The 13203-nt window shown below is 37.1% G+C and overlaps 1 protein-coding gene across 3 annotated transcripts in view; it reads left to right on the forward strand.

Annotated features, from left to right (window-relative positions):
• The window catches only part of CFAP91 (cilia and flagella associated protein 91), a 52909-nt gene that overhangs the window by 27413 nt on the left and 12293 nt on the right, over window positions 1-13203 (forward strand). For all 3 annotated transcript variants that reach the window (XM_069472672.1, XM_069472673.1, XM_069472674.1), the window contains 4 exons: window positions 6426-6542; window positions 8060-8131; window positions 9646-9792; window positions 12567-12788. In XM_069472672.1, the coding sequence (XP_069328773.1) occupies window positions 6426-6542; window positions 8060-8131; window positions 9646-9792; window positions 12567-12788 (558 nt within the window). The remainder of the gene's footprint in view (window positions 1-6425; window positions 6543-8059; window positions 8132-9645; window positions 9793-12566; window positions 12789-13203) is intronic.

Raw genomic sequence — 13203 nt, forward strand, 5'->3', positions numbered from 1 at the left:
ACACTTATTATAGTAACATTTATAGTTTTTTACATATATCAGTCTATCCTCCCACACGTGGGATGAACTGCCTTGGTCAAAGTATATTAACTTATTTTTAATACATTGTTGGATTTGATTTATTAATATGTTGATTAGGATTTTGCTTCTATATTCATGAGTGAAATGGTCTTCTTATTTTTCTTTTTCATTTTGACTGTGTATGGGGTTGGTATTAGAATTATACAAGTCTTCAGAAGTGAACTGGGGAGTAGTCCTTCTTTTTTCTTTTTTGAGAAGAGTCTAAGTAAGATTGGGATGATCTGTTCCTTCAGTTTGATAGAATATACATACAAAATCATCTGGGGCTAATGTTTTCTTTGTGGGAAAAATTTTAACCACTACTTTAATTTCTTTACAACTTATGGAATTTTTATGCATTATTTTTAATAAATTATATATTTTTTCGAAATTCCATTTCACCTAACTTTTCAATTTTGGCATGTGATTTTTGATAGTATTGTTTTATAATCTTTTAAATGTTTTATCTTATTCATGTCTACTTTTTTCATCTGTAATATTATTTATGTATGCCTTAACTCTTTTTCCTTAATCAATTTTACTGGAGTCTTGCTTTTTTTTCTTGGTATTGTTTTTCCAAACAATGAATTTTTAAATTTGTTGATTTTCTCTATCACATATGTTTTTTCAATCGCATTAATTTCCACTCCTATATTTATTATATGTCTCTGCTTTCTCTGGGTTTGTTTTATAGCTCTTCCTAACTTAAATTAGACATGCAGCTCATCAATTTTAGGCACTGATAAGATTTATATAAGTATTTTAGGCTAAACATTTCCTTCTAAACACTGATTTTTGCTGCATTCCATTAGTTTTGATAAGTAGTGTTTGTCATTATTCTCAATTTCTAATATCAGAAAATATCCAGTATGATTTTTGAACCTATGTGAATTTAACAGTGTGTTTCTAAATTTCCAAATATATAGGAATTTTAACCCATTTTCTAATTATTAATAACTTCTAACTCAATTGCACTGTACTCAGAGATTGTTGTCTGTACGATACCTATTCTTTGAAATTTAGTGAGGCATTCTTTGTAGACTAGTATATGATCACACATATAGAATAATCACAGTCCACCTTCAAATAATACTATGCCACCTCATGTGTAAGGCAGGTGGTACCTTATAGCAGATTATTGCCGATTCCTCCCTCCTCTCTCTGTAACATTGCTGTCATTTATTTCCATAATCCATGTGCCATATCAGCCAATACATTTTTACTCTAATTGTTTTAATAAACAGTTATTTTAGATCAATTAAAAATAATAAAAACAAAAGATTATTTTACCTTCATTTATTCCTTCTCTGCTGCTCTTCCTTTCATTATATGGATCTAAGTTTCTGATTTGTATTATTTTTTCTCCTTCCTACACAACTAGTTTTATTTCTTGCAGGGAAGGTCTGCTGGCAATGAACTCCTTCAGTTTTTATTTCTTTCCTTTATTTTGGGGGGGAATATAATTCACATACAATAAAATCCACCCTTTTAAAGTATACAATTCAGTGATCTTTAGCATATTCATAAAGTTGTGCAACCATCACCACTATCTAATTCCAGAACATTTTCATCATCCCCCAAACAAACTCCATACTCATTAATGGTCACTTCTAATTCCTCCTTTCCCTCAGCCCCTCACAGCCACTATTCTACTTTCTTTTTATGGATTGGCCTATTCTGCCCACTTTATATAAATGGAATAATGCAGTATATGGCCTTTTTGTATCTGGCTTCTTCCACTTAGCATAGTGTTTTTAAGGTTCATCCAGATTCTAGCACATTTCAATACTTCATTCTTTTTATGACCGCATAATATTCCATGGATTATACCACATTTTATTTACCCACTCATCAGTTGATGGACATTTGAGTTGTTTCTACTATTGACTATTATAATTAATGCACCATGCACATTTGTGTACAAGTTTTTGTGTGGATATATGTTTTCAGTTCTCTTGGGTATGTCTCTAGGAGTAGAATTGCTGAGTCATACAGTACCTTAGTTCGTTTGCATTGCTATAAAGGAATACCTGAGGCTGAGTAATTTATAAAGAAAAGAGGCTTATTTGGCTCGTGGTTCTACAGGCTGTACAAGAAGCATGGTGCCAGCATCTGCTTCTGGTGAGGACCTCAGACTGCTTCCACTCATGGCAGAAGGGGAAGGGGAGCAGGCACATGCAGACATAACATGGAGAAAGAGAAGAAGCAAGGGAGACGGAAGGAAGGTACCAGGCTCTTTTAAAACAACCGGCTCTCTGGGGAACCGCCTTGGGAACTAACAGAGTGAGAACTCCCTCATACAGGACAGCACCGAGCCATTCATGAGGGATCTGCCTCCATGACCCAAACACTTTCCATGAGGCTTACCTCTAACATTGAGGATCACATTTCAACATGAGGTTTAGAGGGCCAAATATCCAAAATATAGCATATAGTAACTCTATGTTTTTCTTTTTGAGGAACTGCCAGACTCTTTCCAAAATGGCTGCACTGTTTTACATTCCCACCAGCAATGTATTATGGTTCCAATCTCTTCACATCCTTGCTGTCACTTGCTGTTTTCCATCTTTTTTATTATGGCTATCCTAGTGTCTGTGAGTGAAGTGGTATCTCATTGTGGTTTAGATTTGCATTTCCCTAATGATTATGTTGAGCATCTTTTCACGCACCTGTTCGTCATTTGTATATCTTTTTTAGAGAAATATCTATCCAGATACTTTGCCCATTTTTAAAGTTGGAGAGTTCTTTATATATTCTAGAGGCTAGACCCTTATAAAATATATGATTTGCAAATTTTTCTCTCATTCTGTGAGTTGTCTTTTCACTTTATTGATAGTATCCTTTGAAACACAAAAGTTTTTCATTTTGTTCTTTTCACTTTTGAAGAATAGATTTTGTAGGTTGTTTTTTTTTTTTTTTTACTTTTAACACTTCAGAGATTTCACTCCACTCTCTGCTTGCTTGCATGGATTCACACTAGAAGTCCACTGTAATTCTTACCTTCATTCCTCTGTAGGTAAGATGTTTTTTCCCTTTGGCTTCTTTCAAGATTTTATTTTTGTTTTTGGTTTTCTTCCATTTAAATATTATATGCCTGCATTTTTTTCACATATAGTATTAATTTTGTTTGATGTTCTCTAAGCTTTCTGGATCTGTGGTTTGGTGTCTGTTATTAATTTTGGAAAGTTTTCAATCATTATTACTTTAAATGTTTCTTCTGCTCCATTCTCTCTTTTTCTTCCGCATTTGATATTCCAATTACGCATATATTATACCTTTTGATATTGTCTCATAGTTCTTGAATGTTCTGTTCTGTTTCTGGTTTTTTTTTTCTCCCCTTCTCCATTCTTTTTTCTCATTTCATTTCAGTTTGGGAAGTTTTTATTGACCTATCTTCAAGTTCCCTGATTCTTTCCTTGGCCATATCAAGTTTACTGATGAGCCCATTGAAGACATTCTTCATTTCTGTCACCAAGTTTTGATTGCTAGTCCTTCCTTTTGATTTTTTAAAAAGTTTTCATTGCTCTGTTTACATTACTCATCTGTTATTGTGGGTTGTCTACCTTTTCCATTAGTTCCCATAACACATTATTAATAATCATGGTAACGTTAAGTTCTCTGTCTGATAATTCCAACATCTGTGTCGTATCTGAGTCTGGTTGGTTTGTCACCTCAGACTGTGTTTTTTTCTTGATTTTTAGCATGTCATTTAATTTTTTTATTGATAACCTTACATCTGGTCTCAAGTAATGGGAAATGAGATAAATAAGCCATAGTGTGGGATTTATGTTAATCTGGCTAGAAGTTGGGAAGTGTCTAGTGTTTGTTGTAGTTGTAGGTATCAGAGGCTCTACATTATGTTAGTGTCCTGTTTTTATCTCTGCTTTTGGATTTGGAGTGAAATGGCATTATATGGAATCTATCAGTTTGCAAAATTGAATTGAGGAGGATCCCCAGATATCAGGTTTGTGTCCAGGCAGTGTATCTTAGTCTTAAGGTTACATTATTTTCAGAATACAGAATCATAGAAATATGAAGGTACAGGTGGTATAAAGTTGTTTTTTTTTTTTTTAAATGCTTTATGAGCTATGTCATAGTAGTCATAAAGGAGAAATACCCAGAATAGCATAAAATAATTTCCATGTTGCAATATTTTCAAGCTATTCTTGGTAGAAATTTTGGCTGAAATATGTTTTTGATGCTTTGTCAAATCACTTATGTCATAAAGTGGACTAAAAGAATCTACCAATTAGTCCTTTCTTCTCTTTTTGAAGTCCATGGATCAAACACAGTTGTTTGTCTTTTGAGCATATTAAAATGTATTATTTGATAAGAATACTTTCCTTAATATTCTCATATTCATTCATATGTATTCTCTCTCTCTCTCTCTCTGTTTCTCTCTCTTTCCTTCTCTTTCAGTGAGCTTTGCTTTTCAAGGCAATCATGAGGCTGCAATGGAAGAAAATCTCAATTTTGTTGTTTGGTTGATTATGCTTTTCATTGGACTTCTTGACCAAACATTTTTCTTTTAATTATGAAAAGATGCTGATTTTTACTTCAAAATTTAAATTTTTCTCTTTCTTTTTTTATGTTTAGAATGTATTTATTTATTTATTAACTAGGAAATATATTCACATAGTTCAAATTTCATGAGTTATACAGGAGTATTAACTAAAATGTTTTCCTTCCATCCCTGTGTCCCAGCCATGCACTTTTTTCTCTGGAGGCAACAATTATTTTTAGTTTCATGTCTATCCTTCCAGAAATATTTTCTATAAGCAAATACATGTGTATGTATATGTGTGTGTATGTGGCTATGTAAATGTATACATGCACATATACAGTGTATACATGTTTGTGTATTTGTGAATATGTCTATACAAATATGTATAAATATAAATAAGTATCTTTTTAAATTCTTTTTTACACAAATGTTAGTATAAAATATGCACTGTTCTGCCCTTGTTTTTTTTTATTTTATATATCTTGGATATCTGTCCGTACCGGTATTACTAGAAATGCTTTCTTCTTATTTTTTACATTTTCCTGATATATCATTGTATAAATGTACCATAATGTATTTAATCAGTCCCCTTTTGATGGATATTTAGATTATTTATAACTTTTTAGTATTAAAAACAATGCTGCAGTGTGTAACTTCATTTGTATGTAATTCGGTACATGTGTAAACATATCTAGAAGATAAATTCCTAGATGTGAAATTGCTGGAGCACAGTGTATGTGCGTTTATAATTTTGATAGATATTGCTGCCAAATTTTATTATGATATGATGTACCAATTTCAGTAATGTGTGAGAGTACCTGTTTTCCCACATCCTTACCAACATAATTCATTATAAATGATAGGCTTTGAAATGGTTTCATGTGTTATTGTGCAGAGCTCTTCCCTCAAGAGATACCTAAGTTTAGAATTATTAATTACTTTTGATTGCTGTTGCTTTCTGTTGATTCAGCAGTTGTGGTTACCACAGAGCTGTTTTATATTTGAAGAAACTCAGAGGCTCTATTGCACACAATAATTTTAGATGGTTCTAAATTTCATAATTTGCATAGTTTTACTAGTTTCAAGTTTTGACTTAGTGCTCTGTTTTTTAAAAAAAATCACTTCTCTATGTTTTTATTGAAAACATAATATAAAACTTATTATATGATGAAAAGTTAACTAAAGTATGATTTTAAATTCACAAAGTCAGAATTTTTGTCCTTTTAACTTAAAAGTGTTCCCCTATGGCTGAAAATAGAACCAATGAACAAAATCCTGTATCATGTATAATTTTGGCAGGACTTTTGGTGATCAAAAGTAAAAAGAGAAAAAGTATGTAAAACTACAAACACATTCACTCTTTCATTTTTGAAAATTTGGTATGCAGGCCTTCAAGGCTAAAGTAAAGCTCTGTCTCCAGTTTGAGACAATTGCCATTTAATGCTCCTTGGTTTCCCCTTAACAAGACATACCAACTATTTCAATGATTTACTTACTGCACAGGAAAATTTCCTATTGCCCAGGCATTCAGCAAATTAGCTCATGTGGAAGAAATAGGGGTTGAAGGTTTTGCTTGTATACATATAAGACAGAACCTTTCAGAAACTAAAAAAAATCCCTCAAATCTTTGATTAAAATGGATACACCAAGAATATGCATCATGTTTAGTCAGTGGCTAACGTATCCTTAAGAGTATCATAACATCCCTTGGGAGATACACACACCCGTTAGGACTTTCTCAAAGTAACCTAGCAAAGCCATAGAGAATATTATTTCTGATTTATATTCAGATGTGAGGCCTAGATCTGGTAGTAAAGGGAAATACAAAGAAAAGGGATGATGTTAGTTGGTGTTATTTCAGGCACTGTTGGATAAGAAGAATAAAGTTTGTGAGGCAAAGAAGCCCTTGCGTTTCCTTCAAAGAAACCCAATACCTCAACCTCGGCTTCCCACTCCAACCCTGCAATTGAGTTCCAATGTAAGTTTGAAACCTTTTTATTCTTATTTATTTATTTTTTTTACCCTAGGCATACTTAATTGCTGGAAGCTTTTTTATTTGAAATGCTAAACTCAATATTGTTGTCAGTTTAGTCTTAGCAGAGTTTGGGGTGAAAACAAATCTAATTCAATGGTGTTAGTTTCCCAAGCTCTGACTCAAATTTGTCTTTATTCTTATGTATCAAACATCACACACACACACATAAACAAGCAAAATGAAGTGAAATCTAAACCCAATCCTTTTCAAGATTAAAAACACAAAGAATAAAAAATCTTCCCATGAAAAATCAGCATCAGAAGGTGGTCCTCCTGCATATCAAATAGAACAAGAAGATTGAATGATAATCACTTACCATAATTGTCTTCCCACACGGGGAGGTGGCTGATGACTGTTGGAGTGGAAGAGGAATGAAATGCCAGAGGTGTCATCAAGACAGGCTGGCTTCTGGGGGAGGAATGACTCAAAGAGGTTACCCTGACCAGGGCCACATCTTACCAAACTCAATTTGGGCAAAGTACCAGAGTTGGCTAGGATTTAGAGGACTGAATCAGACTAAGCAAACCCACACAAAACTGCTAGAGTTGCCACAATGCAAATTTACTACTTTGTGGAGAGAGATATAACTGCCTGGTGGATTGGGATAGTCCTCTTGGCTGGTCAGCACAGTATCTCCCAGTATAGGGCAATCCTCACAAGAAGCCAAATTGTATTCAGAAAGTTGGTGTGTTTCTGGCAGGGGGCAGGTGTTGATGGGAAATCTCACTACACCTGTTACCACCTCTGATGGGTGGCCCCAGCAGAGGGCCCGGAATCCTCCCACTAACTGCCTAGGATGTGCTCCTGGACAACATCCCCTTTTCTAGACTTTGTGCGAGCCTTTGGTTAACACGTTGTCATTCATATGTGTTAGTACCATCAATTGGACTGTTGCTTTTTTACACATTCAGATGCACCTTAATTAGATTTCTAGACCTTGCTCTTTCTGCTTTGGACACATGGTTATTTAAGGTGATTTTTGTAAATGGCTAGTCTTATCCATTGTATTCTACCAGTGTAGCTGAATTCTTGTGAGAAGCAACTCACTGTGACATAGACTAGCTGTTTTCTTTGTCTACTTATGATCAAACATGAAAATACTTTTGAAAAAGGGATGTTATAAGCAATGCTTGATGCTGCAAGAAAGATTTTACTGGAAAGGAATATAGAAAAATGAAAATGGCTTTATTTGTAGGGATGATAGCATGGCAGTGAGTGAATTTTTGGCTTTTAATATGATTTATTAATGATGTATTTATGATGAAAAATAATGATGGATTTAATGTAAGTAACATTAAAAATACTATATGTTCAATGGGCAGGGACCATGTTTTATTTCTCTTTAAATCCTGTTGGCATCTATGACAATCTCTTTTGCCTGAAATAAGTCTTCAAAAGAATATTTGATGCTTGTACTTATGCAGTTCTCAAGCTGCCTGGTTCTTCCTTTGTTCTTTTAGGAAGAAGAAGACATAGAAATGGCTGTGATCTACCTTCAAAAGTTACTCCGGGGCAGAGTTGTTCAGAACATGGTATGTAGGTTCAACCACTGGCCCTATGTTTCTCCTTTGAGAATAAATTTTTTAGATTTCTTATGTGCTTGGTTTGTCGGGGTGAATTCCTTCTTGCACCCTGCTATCCTGTTCAGCTAGACTCTCGAATTACCTACTCATGCCCTTCTAGTGCCCTCATTTATTCAGCTGGGTGTCACAGTGTCACGGAAGGAGAGAGGAAGGACCATTTCTTCCTTAGAATTGATAAATTCATAAATTTTTGCACTTAAATTTTGACTGTTAAAGCATCACAAACCAAGTGGAGTCCCTAATCTAATTTTTTACAAAGTCATATAACAATTATTTGAGTTTACATATAGCTGGCAATACCTACATTATAAATCGGTCAGTATTAAAAGGTACAGTTTTGGACTTCTACTATATATGCCCACATTATATATTCTTTGACAGAGTCTCACTCTGTTGCCCAGGCTAGAGTGCCGTTGTGTCAGCCTAGCTCACAGCAACCTCAAACTCCCGAACTCAAGCAATCCTTCTGCCTCAGCCTCCCGAGTAGCTGGGCCTACAGGCATGCACCACCAAGCCCAGCTAATTTTTTCTGCATATATTTTTTAGTTGTCCAGATAAATTCCTTTCTATTTTTAGTAGAGACGGGGGTCTTGCTCTTGCTCAGGCTGGTCTCGAACTCCTGACCTCGAGCGATCCTCCCGCCTCGGCCTCCCAGAGTGCTAGATTACAGGCATGAGCCACCGCATCTGGCCTATATATTCTTTGTTCTACATGTAGCATATCATTTTTTGCTAATTGTAATCTCATTTTACAGGCAAGTAATCTGAGTCTGAGAGAAATTTAGTTAACTACCAGAAAATTCAATTCTGGTCTTCCTGACTGTAAAGCCTTACATTATTTGTGTTTCTAGAGCACGCACACTTCACTTAAAAACAGATTGATATAAAGCTCCAGTTAAAAATATATATCCATATATATTTTGCTCACATAGCTGTAACTTTTAAGAGCTTTGGTTATGATAAGTAAGCACAGGGAACTTGGAGGAGCATCTTGCATTCAGCAGTATTCTTTACTCTCCTTTCAGTATTTCCCCAAGAGAAAAGCCACAGTTAAGTTCAGACAGCAGATTGTGTATTATAAACCAGGGGAAGGTTTATTGGAAAAGAAACTATGGCCATGAACAATGCCATCCCCAGGATTCTTCGGGAAGGAGCACAGGAAATGAGGGGAGGGTTCTAGTTTCTTAATATGACCCTAGAGTTGTCACCTTGTATTTGAGAGGCATTTTCAGAGACTGGGTGAACAGCTCACTGAAAACTAAGCCTGTTCTCTGCCTGAGCAGCGAAGGCACAGCAAAGCGGGCTGAGCACTAGCTCTGGGGAACACACCTGCTCTGTTGACCCCAAGGGACAGGACAGAAGCCACTGTTCCCAGGGGTCTCACAAGTGGCTACATGAGTCTCCTAGTGCTTGTCACAAATGAATGGTAACGTGTAGGTCTCTCTTTGATTTGATTTTATACAGATGTTTGAAGGGAAAGAAAAGCGACTGGAGTTGATCCAGGAGTTGCGCACCAGCCACGCACTACAAGATGATGAAAAGCTGGTGAAAAAAGCCGAGAAGCAAGTGACCCTGGCCCTCCAGCGGGAGAGGAACTTGCATGAGCACAAGGTTTTCCCTTTTGTTCTTGTTACTTTCTTGTTACATTTCCCCCTTGATTTTTATCATTGCACAAGCAATATTATAAAAATGATAAATAAAATGATAAAAAAGAAACACTCCCTGCAATCCCATCACCCTGTCAGCAATCTTAAACAGTGCTGCTGCAGTCTGTAATTGGGACTGTGCCCTCACTGAATTGAAGATAGTGTTATTTTCTATTGTGAAAAAAACCAAAAAACCCAAAAAAAGAAATACTGCCACCAATAACAACAACAACAAAAAAATGCAGTTTTTCAACTATAAGATTTTCTCCCTCCCGTATTTGGTGACTCTACTATATGTCAGTTAGTAAGGGATTAGCAGAATGAATAAGTAATAAAAGCAACATGGAAAAAGCAAGAAATGAGATTTATTTGACAATATCAACACTTATTTCTGAGTTTTGGAGCTGTACATAGCTCATGGTGGTTAAACTGCATATTAAATATGTTACTACTACAGGATGTCTGGTGCCTTTCATCATGACCTCCCGGCTGTGTACCACCTGACACAGATGAGAATTGCAGCTTTATTTTTCTTTCCTGAACACATTTCTCAGAAAGTATGAATTGCAACTCTAAACCAACTGCTGTAAATGTTCTTCCTGCTCCCTTCCAGTGTTTGTCTATACACACACACACTTTTAATGTTGTTGACCACAGTGTACATATACTTTTACTCCCTCTCCCACTTTTCTGTGAGCCAATCTGAAAAAGAACCAATTTACAAAGAGTTTAGTGTTATAAGAAAGTAATACAGCAAAGTTAATATGACCCACCTCCAGTAATGCTCATGACTCCTGTGCCATGTGAGCCCTGGGCACAAATGGTCAGCAGCTGGGAAATGACCACAACTTTATTTCTTTTACACAGCATCAGTACCGTGGATGGTTGCTGAGCTGGGGGGAGCTGCCCTGGGGAGAGGGAGGAAGAGAGCCACAGGCTGTAAGACCCAACAGAGGGATGAGAAAAGGAGAATGGAGACATCTTAGGGTCCTGGAAATGTTCAGACGGGGAGCAGAATGCCCTACAAGCACTGGGTCCTGAGACTCTGGGTGGAAAAATGCCCTCCTTGGCCTATTGAGGTTTCTGTTCAGACGGGGAGCAGAATGCCCTACAAGCACTGGGTCCTGAGACTCTGGGTGGAAAAATGCCCTCCTTGGCCTATTGAGGTTTCTGATAATGGCCTTTAGCAGATGAGCTAAGCCAGCCCAAGCTTTTCAACTCATTTATCCCTTTTAGTGGATATACACATGACTGAGATCATGTCAGCTAAGAGCTAAGGGAGAAGTTAATGGGAAAACCTGTCACTTAGCCAAGAACTCACCCTGCTTACCTTCAGTCGTACCTGTATACACTGATGCTATGCAGGGGTCTGAGAGAGTGGGCACCTCACGTACACCTTCAGCAATGCTGATCCTCCCCCTCTATCCTTCTCTTTTATTTTTGTGGAAAACAGAGCAGAAATGTAATACATCCGATTATGTAATACATGACATGATATGACCACAGCAGACTCACCCTCCTAAATATTTTTCCTTACTTTCAAATTAGATTGTACTACCTGAGCATACCCAAATTCCTTACTGAGAGAGGCTACTCATGAGCATGTGGCCATCTCAGGATTTTACAGGTTGCATCTGACCCCCAAGTGAGGGAGCTTATGCTCCCTGGAGACAAGGAGAGAATCCATTTGTGACCTTGGGCTGAATGTCTGCTGTTTATGAATGTGAGAGGTAGTGAGATACTCTTAGTTTCACCTTTTCTTTCCAGCTCTCCCTGTTACATAAGTAAAGTTGAACTTTGTGGTTATAAAGTATGTGTGGGCTGGGAGGTGGGCGAGGAAGAGGATGAGGGTGTTGGGGCTAACCACGACACTTCACACCTTGTCACCCCTCTCACCCTAGTGAGTATTCCTTCCCTTCAGATATAGATCAGAAGGGGAACTGAGCCCAGAGGGAGAACTATGGGTGCTAAAGTAGCAAATGACTGGAAGAAAAGCCGGTTCCTCTTATACCTGGGGATAGGAGAGGGAATGAGATGAAGTTTCAAAGGATAAATCATCTTAAACACTTTTCTTCTTGTGTGCAAAGCGAGGACACAGGGTTCCATGAATAGGTACTGTGGCTTTCTCCTGGCCAAGAGCATCATGGGTCCCTTATTTTACTTCAATTGATCACATAGACATTTAGTCTTTTTCCTGGGCTTTTTCAAAGATGGTTGTTAATGGCTTTGAAGTTATTAAAAGATTTGAAGGTTATCTACTTTCATCTTATTCAAGATCTTAAAATTCCCCAAACTTGTGTGAAAGGACAGACATTAAACAATTAAAAGATATCACACATGAATTTCTAGGAGCTTCTATCTTATTAAACTCTAATATTGTCTTTAATAAAAACCTTGACATTTCCCTTCATGTCTGAGAAGACACACTTTACCTTCTGGAGAAAATTGAGAGAAAACAATTCTGTGTGGTCATTAACAGAAATGTCTTCCTAAACCTTTTTCATAATTTGAGGACTGTGATCCAATAGTGACTGACGAAACAATCCACTTTCTCATGCCTATCTTCTCCTAGTAAGAACCTACGGGGTAGGACCAATCTAGAGATAATATTCTTAATAAAAACTAAAAAGCATTCTGAAAGTGCATTGACTCAAGAGTTCTGAGTGATCTAGCACCACTCCTAATAATCACTATTCAGAGTGGAATTTGTGTCCTTAAAGTTATATTATTCCTTTCAAGGAGTCACTGGTCAAAAACCATTTGGCTGGGCTGGAAGGAAGGGCGCTGGCAGACATGTTTGACTTCCTGTCCAAGGAGCTAGTGAGATTGCAGGAGGAAAGGAGGATCCACGCCTTTGTCATGCTGGCCGATCGCCAGCGGAGGATGCGAGAAGCGGAAGAGAGTGGTCGGCGCCAGGTGGAACTGCGACGCCAGTGGCGAGACGACCAGATATTTAAAGAGGCAAGTGGGGGCAGCTTGTGGAAGCTGCCTGGATGGAGCCGAGTCAAACCAAAGGAACCTCTTGACATGAAATGGCATTTGTTTTTTGTTTTTCATTTTATTCAACAGATCTGCGTTGGGCTCCTACTATATGCCAAGCACTGTGCGAAGGTGTTGTGGGATACTTTGAAGGGAAAACATCAGACATGGTCCCTTCTCTCCTGGAGCTTAAATAACATGTAACATGCACATAAGTGCAGAATTAGAAAACGTAATGGGTTCCATGAAGAAAAGAAACGAGGCCCAGAAACACATTTTAAGCAGGTTGCTTTGTTTACTATGTGGAGAACAGGCTGCAGGGAGGACAAAGAGGGAACAAGGAGCCTGGGAAGGAGCTGTTGACATAGTTAAGGCCAGAGTGAGAGACAGGAAGACA

Source organism: Eulemur rufifrons, chromosome 7, assembly GCF_041146395.1.
Source record: "Eulemur rufifrons isolate Redbay chromosome 7, OSU_ERuf_1, whole genome shotgun sequence".
Taxonomy (NCBI): domain Eukaryota; kingdom Metazoa; phylum Chordata; class Mammalia; order Primates; family Lemuridae; genus Eulemur; species Eulemur rufifrons.